The 19,330-nt window shown below is 44.4% G+C and overlaps 2 protein-coding genes across 2 annotated transcripts; both read right to left on the bottom strand.

Moving 5' to 3' along the window:
* Window positions 1–718: 718 nt before the first annotated feature.
* slc16a5a (solute carrier family 16 member 5a) lies at window positions 719–10,805 on the bottom strand. Its single transcript, XM_062525645.1, has 6 exons — window positions 10,512–10,805; window positions 8,558–9,038; window positions 6,883–7,026; window positions 5,510–6,103; window positions 4,072–4,320; window positions 719–2,580 (listed from the first exon to the last, which is right to left on the bottom strand). Exons 2-6 carry the CDS (start codon window positions 8,925–8,927, stop codon window positions 2,315–2,317), a joined length of 1,623 nt encoding a protein of 540 aa, XP_062381629.1. The 5' UTR covers window positions 8,928–9,038; window positions 10,512–10,805; the 3' UTR covers window positions 719–2,314.
* A 467-nt stretch (window positions 10,806–11,272) lies between these two features.
* Window positions 11,273–19,147, bottom strand: kctd2 (potassium channel tetramerization domain containing 2). Its single transcript, XM_062525644.1, has 6 exons — window positions 18,512–19,147; window positions 18,032–18,140; window positions 17,757–17,848; window positions 17,238–17,333; window positions 15,844–15,969; window positions 11,273–15,185 (listed from the first exon to the last, which is right to left on the bottom strand). The coding sequence occupies exons 1-6, from the start codon at window positions 18,854–18,856 to the stop codon at window positions 15,156–15,158; spliced, it is 798 nt and encodes a 265-aa protein (XP_062381628.1). The 5' UTR covers window positions 18,857–19,147; the 3' UTR covers window positions 11,273–15,155.
* Between the last annotated feature and the right edge of the window lie 183 nt (window positions 19,148–19,330).

Here is a 19,330-nt window from a genome sequence, read left to right as displayed (position 1 = left end):
TGGAGAAATATTGCAGTTCAATCTCTATTTTATTAGACCAAATTATTTTATTCATAATATAATTTTTTTGGTCAAGTGCTTTTTTGGTAAACTCCCAGCGAAAAGAGCTTCCATCTGGCAACTCTATGAGGGCCTATTTGGTGAAATGCTGCACTGATGGTTATCCTTTTAGCTTCTCTCATCTTCACAAAGGAACTCTAGATCTCATTCATAGTGACCGTTGAGTCCTTGGTGATCTGTCTGCCCAAGGCCCTTCATCCCAAATGATTCTTGTTTGCCTGAGCGAGCAGATCTAAATGTACAAAAGACTCCAAACACCCACTTTTTGGTGGAGTATTGTGTGTAGATTTATGAGAGAAAAAATAATTGAATCCATTTTAAGGTGAGTCTGAAATATAACGACATGTAGAAAATGTCAAGGGGTCTGAAAACTTTCCAGTTACACTGTACCGTTGGTTTCAACTAGAGATTGAATGCATAAAAGCTTCCATTGTCACCGACCACAGTTCCATGGAAGGGGTGTAAAGTGTGTGAGTGGCGTGACTCACAAATGGCCACTATTCATCCATTACCCTTTTAACAAACACTGGCAGGCAAAACATGCCTAGACATGACCCATGATGCTGTGCCAACTCAACCAAAAAAAATATGCAGTGGACCTTTAAGGACAGGTTTACCAGTACTTGATCCATTTTTAAACAGTAACATTTTTAAGGCATTTAACATTTATTTGTTATAAATACATTCCATTTTATATTATATCCAGTAATTTATACAATGGCCATCTCTAAATATAACAAGTTCATTTATAAACTTTTCATGGCAAATAATATGGCTGAAGTGCCACAAATATACTGGCTTATTACAAAACCTGAAGCAGTGACCAAAATGATCAGTATATGATTTGAATACATCAATAGCTCTATTCTCTATGTCACTTGAAAAATACTTCTGTAGCATTTCCATGTAAGGATCCTCACAGGTTGAGAGAAAAAAATACATTGTGTCAACGTTTGAGGTTTTTTGATTAATCACCTCTCCTCTCAATCTAGACCTACTTCCATAACATTCGGTTATAGCGTTGGGTGATCCATCCCTTTAAAAGAGTGATGAATAACAGCAAGGCCTGTCTAGGAAGGCCATAGTAGCACTTCTTCTGGTACAAAAGGAACACATTCAGACAGTAGTGAAACGTTAAGCATCTTACAGATCAGCAGTATATAGCCTGTAAGCAGTAAGAACATTGCTGGTGTTCATTGCAGCAAAAGCTTAAGAAGGAACAGTCACTTATACTCTTACCGTTTTTAAGAGAGAATGAGAGATACATAAACAGACTGACAGGTAGATATAGGAACACATTGATTAATCGACAGATAGGCTAAGACAGAGAGACATAGATCAATATATCATATTGATATGACGTGCAATTTAAGTTCAGAAGAGAACTTGTGTGGAAGCTTCTGAAGAAAGATAAACTGCAATCAAAAGAACACCAGTTGTGCACTAATGCACACTTGCTGCCTGTGGACACAGACACATGTCTGGTCGCTCAATCACAGCAGGTCAAAGGCACCATAAGGCTTTGGCTTGAAAGCTTCATTCAATGATGGTAGCATGGATGTGTCATTGTCTTATGGTTAGTAGTCACTGTAGTGTGGATAGTGGACAGGACACCGATAGTCCCACAAATGCTTCATTTGGTTTGAGACTGAATTCACAGCATGTATATATGTAGCATGCTTTTAACACGCTGGTGTTTTCTTATGCTTAGCCAGTATCACAGCTTGTGTTGTCAAATTCCATCTGAAACATTCTAAAATATCATATGGTTTCTACAGTATGTTCACTTTGCATACCCGTACAGTGTATAACAGAGGTTCATTTCCATGATCTCTGTGAACAGTACCTCCTGTGAAAATTTAACATAGCTAAGTTATCTCTATCTTTTGGCACAGGGCTTGCCAGCTTTGAGGGAGCCCAGTCTAAAAGGCATTTTGGTTCTGCTGTTGCGAGTCATTCGACTGCCAGACTGCTGTACAATAACACCCATGTCAGTGGCAGATGAAAAAAATCATACGAGTGAATATATCATGGCTTTCAGGCCATCCATAGTAAATCAATTAAGGCTGAATGAAACAAGTAAAGCTCCCGAATCCTAACTTCAAAGCACATCTCTGTGTCACAGTAAAAAACTGTGGACCAACACAAACCCATGTATAGCTTGGCTATGACGGAAATGAGTGTTTCTGCAGCGTGGGGGTGTTCAGGAGTGCTGGGTCAGGCACAGGAACAGGTGCACTCACAGACTGATGACCTACACCCCTTCTGTCTGGGACTCCTCCGCACCTTTGTCTCTGTCACCCTCTGTGGGCACGCTGCGGTACTGGCACTCCGGGACCAGGGTGACACAGGGCTTTGGAGGGTGCCCGTTGGGGGGTGCCTGTTGCTCCTGTTTGCACTTGGCATCCCTGCGGTCCAGCCAGTAGAATGACAGCATGAGGAAGAGTGCAGATGTCATCACTGTGATACTGCAGGCGAAGAAGACCCATGTGTAGAGACCCATTCGATCCACTAGGATGCCTTCAACAAGAAAAACAGGAAGTCAGTCTCCATGTTCAGGAAGTGGTAATGGTAATCAGAAAAAATGATACACTGCATGGCAAAATGAACACTGCTCAGTAAGAAAAATAATTTAAATAATCAAATCATTGAAATTATTAGTTTAGTTAAAAGAAACAAAAACATATTAACACAACACTGTGTGCTATTAACCTCATAGCTGAAGATATTTAATCAATGTATAAGTTGCGGCTAAACGTTGGGAAATTTAGGGTCCTTTATATCCTAAACCAACATCTGTTAATAACATTAATGCAAAAGGTCCTATAAATTATTTTCACAGGCTTCCAGGAACTTGCAGCTAGATGCATTGTCAGTACTGCTCACTTCAGTTGCTTGACCAATCATGCCTGACCATTTCCGCATGACAATGAGCTGAGCCTGAGAGGCTGCAACAACCCACAACTATGTTTGCCTTTGGCAGCATGAGAGGACTAATATCCTTTACATCTGGTCCCGTCTAAACTACATACTCTAAACATGTCTGAAAGCCCTTTAAAATCTTTATCTTATCTTTTTTAAATATATTTGTATTGTCTATTGAAGGAAGTTTGATGGACAAACAGAACCAGCAACTGAAAGAACCTGAAAAATAAGTTCCTACTTCCTACACAAGAATGTGACCTGTTATAATCTCCATTTCTTGTCATGGGCTTTCAGAGGAAGGACAAACTGTAAATCTGTGCCGAACACAATAGGGACACTTTGCTCCAATGCACGCCCCACCCTGCTAGCCAAACAATTTGTTTTTCCCACCTCCCATCCCACAGACAGAACCCCAGGAGGGGCGGCACAGGTGTGGTGCACTCCCGCTCAACACACATGGCTGACTTGTAACAACAGGTCACCATGGAGTCAGCACTGCTTGGCCCCTAGACATACTTCCTAAGTCCTAAATCATCCTGGGTTAGATGTTTTCTTGGATGACTGCTGAACAGACTTGCACAGAAATCCTACGCACGCCTTTTCTTATTTACCCAAACAGATGGTGCACTAGGTGGGGAGTTGGAGCTAAAGCCAGCATACAGCTGATTTGAAAGTGTGACGCAGGCCTTGAGTAATCCATATCAAAAATGCATCAGGATGTGTCTGCTGCTGATGTATCTCTAATGAGAGGGAGACTTGCGCAAGAACAACAGTCACAGCCTTCAGGGAGATTTCAAAACACAAATGCGTGAGCCAGCGAGCCGGCGGGGAGGTTAACATCGAGAAAACAAGATTAACATGAGAATGATGTGCATCACATAGAGGAAGACAGCTCGACCACACACACACACACAGACACACAGACACACAGACACACAGACACACAGACACACACACACACACACACACACACACACACACACACACACACACACACACACACACACACACACACACACACACACACACACACACACACACACACACACACACACACACACACACACGCACACACGCCGTACGTACCAGCCAGTGGTGGGCCGATGAGCAGCGTGACGCTCTCCATGACGGAGAGGAGGCCGAGCGCCGACTGGAAGCGGCGCATCTCCACCGAGTCCATGAGCACGGTGAAGAGCAGCGAGCCCACCACGGCCATGGACACGCCGTAGCACAGCACGTAGGCCAGCAGCACGTCGAAGGACGGCCCCACGCAGCAGATGCAGTTGCTCAGGCCGTTCAGCAGCAGCGCCGCGCTGAACACGTAAATGTGCCGACCTGATGGAGGAGAGGTGGGGCAGAGAGGGGGGGCAAGGTTAGCTTATGGTTATGGCTGAGGAAGAGCTAGTGGCTCCAAACGTTGCTTGTCAATACATTTCACTGGGAGCTATATACTGGTGTGCGGATACTTTTTATCTTTTTGTATAGGTTATGGTTATGGTCATGGTTTCCAAGCAGATGCTTTTGTCTAAAGCGACAATACAACAGTCAAATTCAACAGTAAACATACTGCACTGGATCATACTACATTAAGGAGAATAGCAATAATAAACAACAATGCCAATTCAGTCAATAGCTTAATGGAAATAACTAAATATACGTATCATCATAATGCATAATAAATGCTTAATAAACTAAGTACATGTTGAACAGATATGCCAAAGTTTAGACCCCCTTGAAAGACCCCCAACTATCACAGGAATGGAGAGTACTGCAACTCATTCTACCAACAAGGAACCACTGAGGCAAAGAGTCTTGAATTTGACCTAGTGTTTATGGCTGGTCGACACAACAGACGCACATCAGAAGACCGCAGTGGGTGGTTGGGGATATGTATCTTGCTAACTGAATTAAGATAGCAGGGAGCAGGTCCAGTCAGTGTCCCATAGGCCAAAGTGAGAGATTTCAATTGAATTCTGGCCACTAAAGGGAGCCAGAGTAACTAGGAGAGGAGTTACATGTGTCCTCTTTGGCTGATTGATGACCAGGCGTATTGCAGCATTCTGAATCAGTTGTAACAATATTAGTACACACAGTCCAGCTTGGAGATAGCCATGGCCTGTGCAATAAGTTGTGTGGAAGGTTAGGCGTGTCAGGAGAGTGTGTGTATGTGTGTTCATGTGCTGTGTCACAATGACATTAGCAAGCCCTTTCTTGACTCCAACCCGGAGGAGTGAAAGTTTTATATTTGTGCAGGATTACAGTCATCTAGCTCGAAGGTGAACCGCTTTGAAGAAATAAAAGATATGGCAAGCAAATATGATTGTGGACTGCACTGAGTCAACATTCATGCACAAAAAAGTGCTCGCTCACCGTCTGTCAGCGATTAAGAAATAATGAGAAGGTGAGAACGCGTGAAAAGTACATGACCCTCTTTCTCTTTACCCTCCCTCCCTCCACGCACGCCCACCTGCACGCACGCACGCACGCACGCACGCACGCACGCACGCACGCACGCAGGTCCTACCTTTAAACCAGGGCAAGTTGAAGAGCAGGCCGATGGGCGGGCGGATGAAGATGTTCATGAGGCCCAGGATGGAGAGCAGCAGGGCGGCGCGGCTCTGCGCCATGCCCGAGGTGGTGGCGTAGGGCACCAGGTAGACCAGCGGCACCACGAAGCCCAGCATCATCCACGTGATGCCCAGCGAGAACATGCGGAAGCGCAGGTTGCTGCGGAACAGGTCGAAGGCCATGTTCTTGTGCAGCGTGGCCACCGCGCCCCTCCACCACGAGCGTGCCGCGCTGCTCTGCTTCCTGGAGGCGTCGGCGCCGCCGTTGAGCGCGGGAGGGGGGGCCGGGGCCCCCGCGGGCGGCCTCCTCCGGGGCCTCAGGGGCCTCATGACGGCCCCGCAGACGCAGCAGTTGAGCAGCATGGCCCCCAGGATCAGGAAGCTGCCGCGCCAGCCGTACTGGCTGTGGAGGTAGTGGCCCAGGAAGGGCAGCACGGACAAGCCCAGCGCGGTCCCCGTGGAGGACATGGCGTTGGCGAAGGGCCGGCGGCGCACAAAATACTGACCCAGGATGGTGACCGCAGGCTGGAAACTGAAACAGAAGCCCAGACCTATGGAGAGGGAAGCCAGGGGAGTCCGAGAGTCAGGAAACCATATTGCTGCAGGGTTGCTTAAGACCTAGTAGGTCTGAGGTCCTCTCAGGTTATTCATTACATCTATTACAGTAAAGTAATTATAGTATCAGGAGATCATTTTATGCTTTTAATGCATATCAAATACTTGTATTACAATAAATAATGTCGCAAAGTCTAAATTATAAATAAAGCTAATTTAATAAAAAGGCAAAATCTATTTGCTAATTTAATATGATTAGCTCAATACTTTCCATACACCACACGATAGCTCAAGCTCATGCACCTCAAGACCTGTAGCTCATTCAGTAGCATTGCTCTTTGCCGATAATTTGTAATAAGGGCTCAATGTATTATTTTACTGTAAATCCTTTTCATTTTCTCTAAAGTCTTCAGAATAGTTTTGGAACATTTTTGGCGACACTGAATAAGGTAACAAAATCCCACTATACCACAAAAACTGTTGGTATTATGTACCGGATAATGTGGATTTTCCAAGTGAGACCATGCAAGCCCATGTGAGGGAGGCTGTGTGTGTGTGTGTGTGTGTGTGTGTGTGTGTGTGTGTGTGTGTGTGTGTGTGTGTGTGTGTGTGTGTGTGTGTGTGTGTGTGTGTGTGTGTGTGTGTGTGTGTGTGTGTGTGTGTGTGTGTATGTGTGTATGTGTGTGTGTGTGTGTGTGTATATGTGTATGTGTGTGTGTGTGTGTGTGTGTGTGTGTGTGTGTGTGTGTGTGTGTGTGAGGCCGAGACCTCTGACCTGTAATGACCCCTGCAGTGATGTAGAGCTCCTCCATAGAGTTTGTGAAAGAGCTGAAAATCATGCCCAGTCCACTCATCACTCCCCCAAACATCACCGTGGCCCTGCAACCAAACCGCTCCACCAGCATACTGCAGAAGGGACCTGAAGGATTAACACACACAAACACACACACACACACACACACACACACACACACACACACACACACACACACACACACACACACACAAACACACACACACACACACACACACACACATAAAGATATTAGAGACTAAATCTACTCACACGTGGACATTTGAGAGAAAATCCTTAAAGCCCCACACACATCGACATACACATGACGATAGCAACATACATACACAAAAGATAGTGTGCTATTCCAGACCATTGTATACATTCACATAACCATATGTGGCCCAGAACACTCCACACAAAGCCTTTCCTATAAAACATCCTAACACAGCGCCGAAAATAGCCTAAAGCCATTTTATGACCCCGATTACTGCCATAATCCTGGAGCCTTATTTGCCTTTGCAAATACCACTCTTAAACAATGTACTGGTTTGTGTACTCTTATTGGAAGAGTCCATAGGGCAAAATCACTCGTATCCATTGTTGGGTTTTGGATTTCCACTCACGGTTTCCCACACTATAAGTCCGTAACGTGACTCCTCAGTATACTAGGCCTTTCGGAGGATCTGTTTGCATCCATGGGTTGTAGGCCTTACACATACCTCGATACCTCACTTATCGCAAGAACAAACATGAACAGATGCTGGCCCTCATAACCTGACGTGAAGAGCGCAGTGTGTGCTCAACTCTTTATGCACCAACTGGCTCTCACAGAGCAACGCAGCACACTTTCAATGGCAAAGGTCTGCACATGTGCAACATGGAGAACCACATAAACCTCATCAACATAAAGACAGAATATGCTTGCTCATGTCTGAACATGCACGGTTTGCAAAACACTGAGTGTGTGTGTATTCGCTACAATTACTCCTCTGCCTATTAGTGCACCTCACACTTTCCTGACACAATAATACCAGACTGTATTGCTGATTCAAAGCTTGATAAGAGGCAAAACTTCCTCTATTAAAGCAGGAAGTTTCGTTTCTATACTGAGTGCAACTGACAGCTCAAGTCAAGCAGCACTTCTAATTTTGACAGTTGCAGTGACAAAGCACACCTTGCTCAACTGCAGCTTGTTCTCTTGGGTTTTGAGGCAACAAACTTAAGTCCCCTTGTCATATACAGCGATTTGTCAATCGCTTGACGTTTGTTGCATCAGAAGTTAAGATAAAGTTGATGTGTTCCACAACGTTTCACGTCACCAGTGTTTTTTTAGCCCGTAATTGCTGAACGACATTAACATAATATGGTTTCTTGTCATTAGTCGCTTGCCGTGTGAATGGGGCTTTACGCAGCATCTCATAAACAGATCATATCCGCTCTCAAATGCAAATGTCAAGTAAGGGAACACGTACGTACTTTGCTCTTTCCTCTGAATGTAATAAAAAATAAAAACATTCAATTTACAATCATCAATCAATGTTGCATTCCACTATATGTATGTCTTAAGAGAAGTGTAAAGACATAGGCTACAATTCCAACATTAGATTGATTACTATTTCTGAATGAGTTCAGCAATATGAAATATATACTACACCTCCAGCATGGAGAACAGAGGTCATGATGGAAGGCACCCAGGATGTCTCACTGTTGGTAGCATGAAACTCTGTCTGAAGGTCTGTATAGAAGATGCTCACACAGGATGGAAAGGCAAGTGTAAGGGCCAGCACCATGATAGTGGCTCCCAGCACCACCCAGCCCCAACCCCCATCTGGTGCCTCGACGGCCCCTGGATGGGGCCTGTTGGAGGGGGGCTGTGGTGCCACCGCATCCCCCTCCTCACACTCTCCCTCAGCGGGCTCTCCAGGACCAGGGTCTGGGGTGGAGGGCTCTTGCTGAGGCTCCGGAGTGGCCTCTTGAGGGCAGCAGTCGGCACTCTCATCCTTCTCACTGCTGTCCATCATCATCTCCTGGGACTGCTGGACAAAGCCTTGGCAGTGACATTCACTGTTTGCCCTTGAGAAGCAGGCTGACTACAGCATTCCATGTCACACAAGTCCCTTCTTGATCAGCTGTGTCTAGTGCAAGGAGGCAGGAGGAAGAGACACAAATGAAGGCATGAATGAATGCAATACAAGCAGTGGCATTCTAGAACAATATTCATGGGGTGACCGGGTAGGGGCACAACTCAGAGAGGAGTGGCACATAAGCATAACATGTGACAAGTAAAACAATACATATTTTAAGCCTTACATTCAATATCAACTTATGCATATGAAGTAAAAAATAACTTCTTTGTCTGAAGCACATAACTTCATAGATACAATGCAACAAGAATGAGAGCATTAAAGTAAAGCAGTAGCAAACTAAAATGTTTCCCCCATAAACTAGACGTGCATGGAGAACAACTTCATTACAACAGCAGAAATTGGTTATTGAGTCTCGTGCAATAAGAGTCCAGTGCATGCATAGCATCACAATGTGTACCCATAATAAATATAGCCTTAATGACCAGCATCAAATCAATGTAAAACGCTATAGGCTACTACAATATAAAATAGCTTGGAGACGTTTCATGCTGACAAGCAACTACCACATGTCTGGTGGGGTGGCACTTTGAGCCCCTGGGTTCTGGGGGTGACCTGTGCCACACTGTGCCCTCCATCAGGCTCTGGCCCCGAATATTACAAGACATGCCGCTACACTACAGTTTCTCCATCACTTGAAATACACATGGTTTTACATTTACGGATCGCCAAAAATCAAGAACACATCAATAACTAGGCTAAGTCATGTATGCTTAGTGGCAACAAAAGCACATCAGGCTACATATTATTTGTATGCAAAATTCGTCAGAAATGATGTGATGAGAAACGTAAAGTTAATACCACTGTAAGGATAACGGTGACACTGATTCTTCAATTGAGCCATCCAATTTAGAAATGTCAACTGTTGCAACAACGCTGATGTCTGTTATTCCGTTCGTATGCTTGGTTTAGTTATTGAAGACAGTTTAAAGCCATAACTTAGCATAGGCTATAGCTCTCGCATATGGCATCACTATGACCACTCAGAGTAGGCTAACCTGGGACCACCTAGTGATTTTGCGTAAAAACATTGACCTGATGTTAATATGGGCTACAGGTCAGGACGTGTAAAAGGTGAGTGACGCCAAAACAACAAAACAGTCACAATTTTGTGCGCAAGCGTAGCACATGAAACCTAGATGCATTCATGCTTGTTTTAACAGCCTGATGTTTCTGTTACGCGAAATTGGATAAAACAGACTAAACAATGAAATAAGTTCCTATAATTATAGCCTCCAGTATGACTACTTTCAATGACAGAAATTCCCCAAGTCTTTTTGTGACAAAAGGAGTTTCTCTGATGCACACAACCAACATTCATAACACGCGTCGTTGTTGAGGTAGCAATGATCTACCATAGCGGTTCAGGTTCCGCATAGAAAACGCCTTCCGCCGGTGGGACGATGGACAAAGCTGGCGCGACAAAGATTGCGCGACACAGCATGTACAGGGAAAATGTCTCACCTTCCCTGCTCAATGGGCGTATTTCTCTGGACAGCCATTTCTTTCTCTCACTTGTCCATTCCACTTCATCTGCGGTGCGCTCGCGCCTCCACACTGTGCGCCTAAGTAGCCCAGCGGATCATGTTGCACTCAAGTGGGTGGAGACAGGACGTGAAGACTGACACACGCAAATGATGTTGAGAAAAAAGGTGGTAAACAACGTTATTCAGCCCTAGGCATTTAGCCCTTACGCACTTTTCGGTGAGCGAACCGTTATCATGTTGTCCAGAAGAGAATTGACCGAGATGGAGGGCGGGATTATAGGCTACACGAGAAGATTTGGCTGTGTGTGCCTGAGACGGTAACTGTAGCCCCAGGCGTGTAAACCAGCGCTGGTATGTCGGTACAGAGCGGTCACCCAAATAAGACTAGAATGACCATTGCAGGAAGTCATGAGGGTGTTACAAGTCGAATCACCTGCAGACTAAGTTCAGGCAATATCATCTACATGCGGTGCAGTCAATTGTAACTGCAAGAACTGTACAAAATCAGTGTATTTTAAAAATACAAATCATTCAAATATTGGGAAATGTTTCACCCTTCAGGATATAATTCTACAACTCAATAGTGTCAATTGCCCCACTAAAAGGTGTGTGTGTGTTTAAGACAGTTCTGTTTGTCACATAGGCCTACTGCACCACCATATTCAAGTTCAATAATAAGGGCAAAATATTGAAACAGGCCATACGTCTACTCAATGCAGAATGAAGAGGCACTCAAAATTTTTAAAACACAAACACAGTTTATGATAAAAATCAGACTTTGATATTTTTGTAGTTGCCATCTTAACGTTGAAAGTATCAGAAGACAAATTGAAAAGAAAAAAAAATGAAAGGACAATCTGACCGAGACTTAGTCGGCTCTGCAACACTGAACTCTACAGTCTCCAAACGGACAGAATTCACATTTGACATCAATACTGATCAAAACTCAACACACTCAAAACAACTGTATTTAATGAATTCTCACTTATGTTCGCAATGCTTGTTGGGAGAGAGTATGTATATAAAAGCATGCAGATGTTACTGACAAATCCTGTGGCATACTCCAAATCATTCCCTCTTCTACCTAGTCTATGCATGGATTTTGCTATCAGTCAAACATTTAAATGTCACAGCAATGACCTACAGCCCCTGCCCACAACATGTCACCAGATGCCACCGAAGACATCCAGTGTCTAAATCCCAACACCATGAGGGCAAAACTTCAACCAAGACTGTGATCGCTTTTAGCTTTTAGAAGCCAGCGTGTGTTGTAGAATTAACTGGACTGGACTAACAAAGGGTTTGGGGAAAAGCCTTTTTTTTTAAGGGGACAAGAGTTGCAGAGCAATTCCACATTTAACACCAGGTCTTGCTTTTCCAGCATCGGTCTTGTTCCATGCACCATTTAGACTCGACAGTGATACAAAGGCCACACATATCCCAGAACACAACATTAGATTCTCTAACACAATGCATGCTCTCAGGGTTCTCGTGCCAAATATTAGATCATTACTGTTTTTTATAAATCCCCAGAGTTTGTAAGATAGTACATATTATAATTACGTTCATCACAGAGAAAACAGTACTTTTTTGCCTTGACATCTTTTTGTTTAACATCAAACAACTTAAACATGGGGGGGTAGGAGGTGGAGGGGGATCCTAAAGACATGTCGGTGCTCAGTAATGTTTGTAAATGTGCCATGTCTTACTGTGTAGCACAAAACAAACCAAATAAAACACAGTTTTCAACAGCATCTGTCAGACGCCTAGTATAGGTACTGTCAGTGGCCTTGCTCTGAGAGAGTACATGTCAGATGTCAGAAGATACAGGGCAGAGCCATTAATATTTCTTTACAAGGAGATGGTCTTTTTTCAGTCAGGCCTGAATTTGTGGTGCTAGGAAACACTAGCCTTGAATGAGTATGCATATCTTCCCATACTAAACAGAGAGAAGGAGGCAGTGAAAGCCTTAACATGCAGGAGGTGAGTGGGGTGGGGTTAGAGTGTTCAGGGGGAAACACAGAGTAAGAGTCAGTAACAGTGGCAAAAAGATCTGACCATCTTGACTAAACACACAGAAACAAGGGCAAACAGGTGGGCTGTGGCCATCCCATCATATTGTATATGATCCGGGGGAGCTCAGTCCCCATGCGCTTTTACACAAGAGCCCTCTCCACTTGGACAATAAGGGAAGTAAACTGTGCACAACGCAGGGCCAAAGGCACAACACTGGACAAACAAATATGCATGCATGCACGCACGCACAAACACACACACACACACACACACACACACACACACACACACACACACACACACACACACACACACACACACACACACACACACACACACACACACACACACACACACACACACACACACACACACACACACACACACACACACAGAGAGAAGTCAGGGCACTGACACAGAACCCTGCAGGTCAGCCAAAAACACTGCACTCCCTGTCACCCTTACACAAACACTCTACACAGGAGGAGAGAAAACATCAACAGCAAACCAGAAATCTGATCCCAAAAGAACTACGGAGAGCTGAAAACCACACACAAAAAAACAAGGAGTGTGACTGAACAATAACAGACAAGTCCAAGTTTCATTTCGGTGCTATCGGATACAACCCGTCGGCCGCTACACTGACTGAGAAAGAAGACGTGGGAATTGAAACCATCCCCAAAACACATGAAATGGTATGACGTCTCAGTCCACTGTTCTGCGGACCAGAGTGGCTTTGAAGAAGCCTGATAGTGGGGGTGAGTTAGACAGGAAATGATATGTGTGCAGATTATTAAAAAAAAAAAAAAAAAAAAAAAACTGCTTCCCAGCTACAGGGGCCACTTCGGCCTGAACTGGTTTTGTTCTAGTCTAGATCTAGTATACCTGGACATAGACTTCCTATGAAGAGATCCCCTGTTCAGGCGATGACATTCCCATTCTGTGTAAAACGTCACAAGAAAAGAAGACGATGGGGGTTGCAGAACAAACATAAACAAGAGAGACCAGGAACAGGACCAAACAAAAGGGTCAAAGGGTGAACACTTCTCTGCTAGGTGAGAAACGATATGTCGAGAACCAAAATATTCATATCTTCACATCTAAAAACAGGCTTAAAATGACTGGGTAAACAAGGCAAGATGAAAGGTGACACAATGTTGAAGAAGCTTATTTTTGTCACAGAATGTGTCAACGAGAGATACAAGACAAACTCACACCTTCATGAGTAACTGGGTGGGGTGTGTGGGGAGACACTGCCTGTTCTCCCACTATACATAGAATAACTCATTTTGATACACATTAATATGACCACTATGGTACAGATATCAACAGTTACGTTGCATTCAATCTTTTACACTGTATGTATATTTATGTGTTATTATCAATAATATCATTTTCTTATAATAATAAATCTCACATGCCTCACAATTGCACATATTTTTGTTTTTCCGGTTGTTTCCGTGTGATTCACTCAGTGCCATACTGAAATGTCCAGGGGTGATGTGTTTTTTTTTTTAAGCGGACGACGTCGTCACTGGAGACAGATGCTGACCTGAGTGAAGGAGAAACATGAGACGCTTCCTTCGTGTTTTCTTCCGCTCTCTCGTTTTCATGGTCGACGTTGAAGAGTGTCCAGCAGCACAAGGAGGGACCACCGACGAGGAGGCATCTCCTCCTTGGTGGGTTTTTCTTTTTCCAGGGCGAAGTAAAGAAGTAAAAGTCCCTCGAAAGCCTTTTTTTTTCTGTCTGTGGGACAGACGGCTGTGTGTTTGCTAGTGTGTGGGGCAGTCGGTCATCCGTGTCCATGCCCGTCCTCAGGAGGACGTAATGGTGTTGGTGAAAAAGGGGTGTGGGGGTGGGGGGAGGGAGGAAGGGAATGGCAGTGGAGAATAGAGGCTGTGTCAAGGGGTGAAGGGCACTCACTATGTTAACACACATGTATCACTTGTACGTCCTCCATCCCAGACACACACACACACACACACAAACACACACACACACACACACAGGGCCACTCTCGACACCAGAGGAAGTGGTGGTACAATATGTCAGTTATATCCACTTTGTCATGTCTGGCGAGAGTGCAGCCGTGTAGCTTGTGATACAGACGATACGTAACCTTTGTACTGGAACCGTTTTTTGTACTTTGCTCAAACTGAGATGGATTCAGCTAGCTGTCACATATCAATCAACATTTGTTTGTTTGTTTTTGTGTGTGTGTGTGTGTGTGTGTGTGTGAGTGTGCACACGTGTTTGGAGGATATCTGCCTGTGAATTGTGTGTTTAGTGCTGATGGTGGTGGTAACTGATGTCAGCAGATGTTGCAGCACTGCAGAGAGGGGGGGCATAGCATAGCTCAGCCCCGCCACGGAAAGGCACAAGGGGGTGGACGTGTGAGTGGCGCACACATGTGTGAGTGTGTGTGTGTATTTGTAAGTATGCGTGTTTGGGGGAGGGACCGGGGTGTAGAGGAGACCTTAGGGCATGCATGGAGGCAGGGTGAACTCATAGCCCACCGGAGGGGAGGGGAGGGGAGGGGGGGCAATGTTATGGCAGAGGGGGGGAGAGAGCAGGGAAAGGAGCCCAGGTGCCTACACATCACTCCTCACATCCGAGAGCCCCTCTCTTGGAGAATCTGTGCAGACAGAGACAAGAAAACACCAGCCCAATTTAGTCAGAATGCAGTGCATAAGGACTCCCTTGGTTGAACTTGATGGAATGCAGGTCGCGTAAATCAGAACGCAGGCAGAACACGGTCTCTACTGTCTGAGGGTGCAAATAAGATAACTTCTGTTTTGTCTTCCACAGTTTATCACCCTTCCCACCACGGCTCACGCTTGGTAAACTATATTGACGCGCAGTTCTCCATTCTGAAGAGAGGTTGTTGATCTTGCACTTTACATACAGTGCTGCTACCCTCCACAAGCTGCTACTCTCCACTGCACTTTAATACTCTTGTTCAAGTTGGGGGAAACAATATTGAATTTTTTTGTATGTACGAAAGTGCACATGAAAATTACATTGAGGCTAATCTAGAATCTTAATATTTGAGCTCAACAGTCAATCAAATGATTCCCCTCATAAAGAAATTAGTTGCTTGGCTGTGGTAGTGATTCAAAGCACTGTTTGTATTTCCCATTTACAGCGTCGTGTCTGTGCACAACCGGTATTATTTTATTTTTAGAATTCCACTAAATCTGATGAAATGTGCAAAGGATAATAATCGAGGACTGCAGCTTTAGCCACGGATTATAAAGCACATCCCCCGCCACGCTGTCCATGTGTGAGCGCACCTTAGCCTTCTCGGTGGGTTCGATGACAATGCCATTGGTAGAGTTGTTGAGCTCACGCGACACCACACACAGGAACTCGGCCTGGTCCTCGTTGCCATAGTTGTAGGATGAGCCGATGCTTATGAGCTGGGAGAGAGGAAAGAAGACACATTTGCAGACATATTAAGTGAAGAAGCGAGAGAGTGAGTGAGTGTGAGAGAGAGATAGGGAGAAAGAGAGAGAAAGAGAGAGAGAAAACTCACGCAAAAGCGACAGCCTGTTTTTGCAGTATCATCACAAATACTTAGGTGCCAGATGAACGATAGTTCCACACTTAAGACATCGGAGAAACAAGATCTAATCTCAAGGTTTTCACTCGGACATTCATTTCCAATGTAGTGATTCAACCAGCAGGTGCCAACAAAGTGCAATCTACATCAGCTATACACAGCAGCTATAATTTAAACAACAATGTCTGGCATCACACTGCCTGATTATACTGTGCAGTGGAATTGCCATGCTGGCTGACCTCACTCCACAGCATAACACTCACACAATCTTATTTTGTTGAGTTTCATTTTAAACAAAGACAATAATACACACATAGATTTTTTACGTACTAATATTGCAAGGGGGTAAATTGCTATTTCCGTGGATCACTTGGCTCCACCATTATTGTCATTCAAAACACAATAAAAAAACTCCATGCAGCTTTCCTGGCCCTGGTGAAGTCTTAAGGTCCACGCGTGAGGGACACTTCTCTATCATTTTCTTGTATCGATAACTCAGTCCCAGACAGTGAGTTTTGAGTTCAGCAACACATTCTACCTCTTATCTGTTGTTTTCCAATCACATGATCCATAGTGACAGTGATGTGCATTATACCTAAAAACATGAAAGCATCTCTGACTGAGGCCTAGATTCACTTAACTTCACACAGGGAATAAGACCTGTTTAAAGTGCCATTTTCAACTGTGATGTGCACAAAAAATATATATTTTGTGTGTGCATAATTATTGTAGTCTACGCTTTGACACTTAAAGTAAAGTTAACTCAGTATACTTTTAACTTTTTGGCCTACAACATTCTTTAGGGTCAATTGATATATGTTGTCAATGGATGTTTTCGTAATTTCATATCTCCATGTCTGACTGGCTCATCTCTCTCATCTTGCTCATCCTCACATTTTCACTTCCACAGACTCATGGCCTTTTCAGGAAGTCTAATTAATCAATTCATCAATTGTAATGCTATGATGTGGATGCTCTTCTTTCACTTGCACTGTTAGAATGAGGCCCCAGAGAGTGAGGACATGTGCGATCATTAATCAAATCATCTGCCACAGCACTACCCAGGTCAGAGGTCCACTAAGGGATGTCCCCTTCGGACACTCTGCGCTTAAGGGGGACCCTTACCTGTTCAAACTTCCAGCCGTCTGACATGGTAGAGACCATCTGAGTCAGCTCCTCCTCTTGACACTGCAGCACCCGGTACACATGCTTCACGGGGCCCTGAGAAAAAGTCAACCAGTGGCCACACACACACACACACACACACACACACACACACACACACACACACACACACACACACACACACACACACACACACACACACACAGTGACAGGATTGAATGAAATATTCATACGACTGCAGAAACGTGGCTACATCTTGTGACTCTTTTAAAATCACTTCAAAATTATTCAAAATCACACACCAAATTAGGATTATTAATTTCAACAAAGTAAAACAAGCAAACATTAACTAAGGCAAACACAAATGGTTATTTTAACAAAATCTAATACTTTTCCAACCCACAAAACACACACAATCCACTAACTAGACTGCTGTCATCGTCATAAATTACCCATAAAATATCAGTCATAGCGGTACCCAAAACACCCTGTGAGGAACAAGAATAGCCTGTTGTGCACCTGTGACGTCCTGTTCTCGTTGTCTCGTATCCTTTCCTTGACCAGTCTCACCAGGGATGCAATGTTGTAGAACTCGGCCTCCTCCAGCACACCTGCAAGAGCCAGCGCCACAGCTTAAGACACACCCTTCAAGCCCTCAGGTGAGTTACCTGAGGTAAACCCACCTCGGCTGCCAGTAATTACAGTCATTTGCCTGAATCCCCCGCTACTTATGTTCACACAGGACCCGTGTTTATCTGGGGAGTATAGTTACAGCACCGGATCACTGGGCTCACCTTCCTCCGCCAAGTTCTTGTTGATGATCAGCTTTCCGTGCCGTAGGTAATTCAAGATGGGGCCAAAGTATGTTGGGTCCCTGTCTATTAGGTAGGCTCCTGTCTCATCCTAAGTGGGGAGAGGAGAGTAGTGTTCAGTTGAGCCATTTACCCAAACCATTCCCATCAATTATTGGTCTCTTCTTAGGCCCAGTTCTTTTTACAAGCTCCTGGACACACATTGGTAGTTTGGGAGTATTATAGTTAACGGAACAAAAGGAATACCTCACAGGCCCATGCAAACACACACAAAAAAACAGTTTCATTATTTACAACAATATGTCAATATGAATTGAATTAAATTAGGCAATGTTCAAGTTGCCAACACATTTCCAGAGGCACTGAGTAACATGCCCATTCAAATAAAATTCGCCACTCATACTTGTGAAATGTGTTTACTAGAAACTGAAAAACAGGAAAGCTGGCTGTCTTCAAACTTACCTTGTCAGAGTCCAAATCTGGATCGTCTTGGCATAATCGATAGAGGAACGACTTAGGTTCTCTGCACAATGTCTGTTTTGTAGTGACAAAGTAGGTTCCACCGACATTGAGCCTGACCCATCGGGACCCCGGTTTCTCTGGCTGATCTGACGGAGAAGAAGGGCTACTCTTCATGGGGAACCCGAACACTGCTCTGGAACTGGACACCCCTGGACTGGACATGCCGCTCCGAGGGGGAATCACGAGAGTGGGCGAGGGGAGCCTTACCGTGCCGCGAATTTCACGGTGTTCTGATTGTTCTAAGATGCCAGTCCCACTTGGCTCCACAACGTGTAACTCCGCCATACTTCTGAGATATAAAAAGTCACAGTTTCGCACGGCAGGAAACGAATTATTCTCTTCCACAAAATTGTAAACAGAGGCTAGCTAACTGGTTGTCGTTTCCTTTACAAGGTGGCAGTTCGTGGGGCGTTGCTGCACGCATCAGATTAGATTTGCACCAAATAGCATACACAGGGCCGAATTTGAGATATGTAAATACCACAAGTACGAGGCGGCATTGCTTAAAAACCTTAAAAAGACTAAATTAATCTCTCTTGTTTATTCAAACGACCTATATATGGCCATAAACATTACGGGAAGAAGAACGCTTATAATCATTTCCAGGTCAGGATTTCGTATCATTTCACAGTAAAAGTCCTATACAATAGCACAGCTGCCACTGCAAATGAGTTAAACTCTAGTCATTCGGTCATTTTTTAATCTCAAGACATTTGTATTACTGTTTTTCCATTACCTTTACTGTTTATGTAATAATAC

Source organism: Sardina pilchardus, chromosome 22 (assembly GCF_963854185.1).
Source record: "Sardina pilchardus chromosome 22, fSarPil1.1, whole genome shotgun sequence".
In the NCBI taxonomy this organism is placed as follows: Eukaryota; Metazoa; Chordata; class Actinopteri; order Clupeiformes; family Clupeidae; genus Sardina; species Sardina pilchardus.
The sequence above is the reverse complement of the archived record's forward strand: the minus strand, read 5'-3'. Positions and strand labels throughout refer to the sequence as shown.

Bases quoted from the DNA above. Each gene is read 5' to 3' on its own strand.
- slc16a5a (XM_062525645.1), bottom strand. From the start codon at position 8,927: ATGATGATGGACAGCAGTGAGAAGGATGAGAGTGCCGACTGCTGCCCT. The intron at 7,027-8,557 runs GTGTAGTATATA...TTAATCCTTCAG, and splicing joins CTCTGTTCTCCATGCTGGAG to GTCCCTTCTGCAGTATGCTG. The intron at 4,321-5,509 runs GTAGGACCTGCG...CTCCTCCATCAG, and splicing joins CAACTTGCCCTGGTTTAAAG to GTCGGCACATTTACGTGTTC.
- kctd2 (XM_062525644.1), bottom strand. From the start codon at position 18,856: ATGGCGGAGTTACACGTTGTGGAGCCAAGTGGGACTGGCATCTTAGAA. The intron at 17,849-18,031 runs GTGAGCCCAGTG...TGGCTCTTGCAG, and splicing joins CAAGAACTTGGCGGAGGAAG to GTGTGCTGGAGGAGGCCGAG. The intron at 15,970-17,237 runs GTAAGGGTCCCC...CCTCTCTCCCAG, and splicing joins ACGGCTGGAAGTTTGAACAG to CTCATAAGCATCGGCTCATC.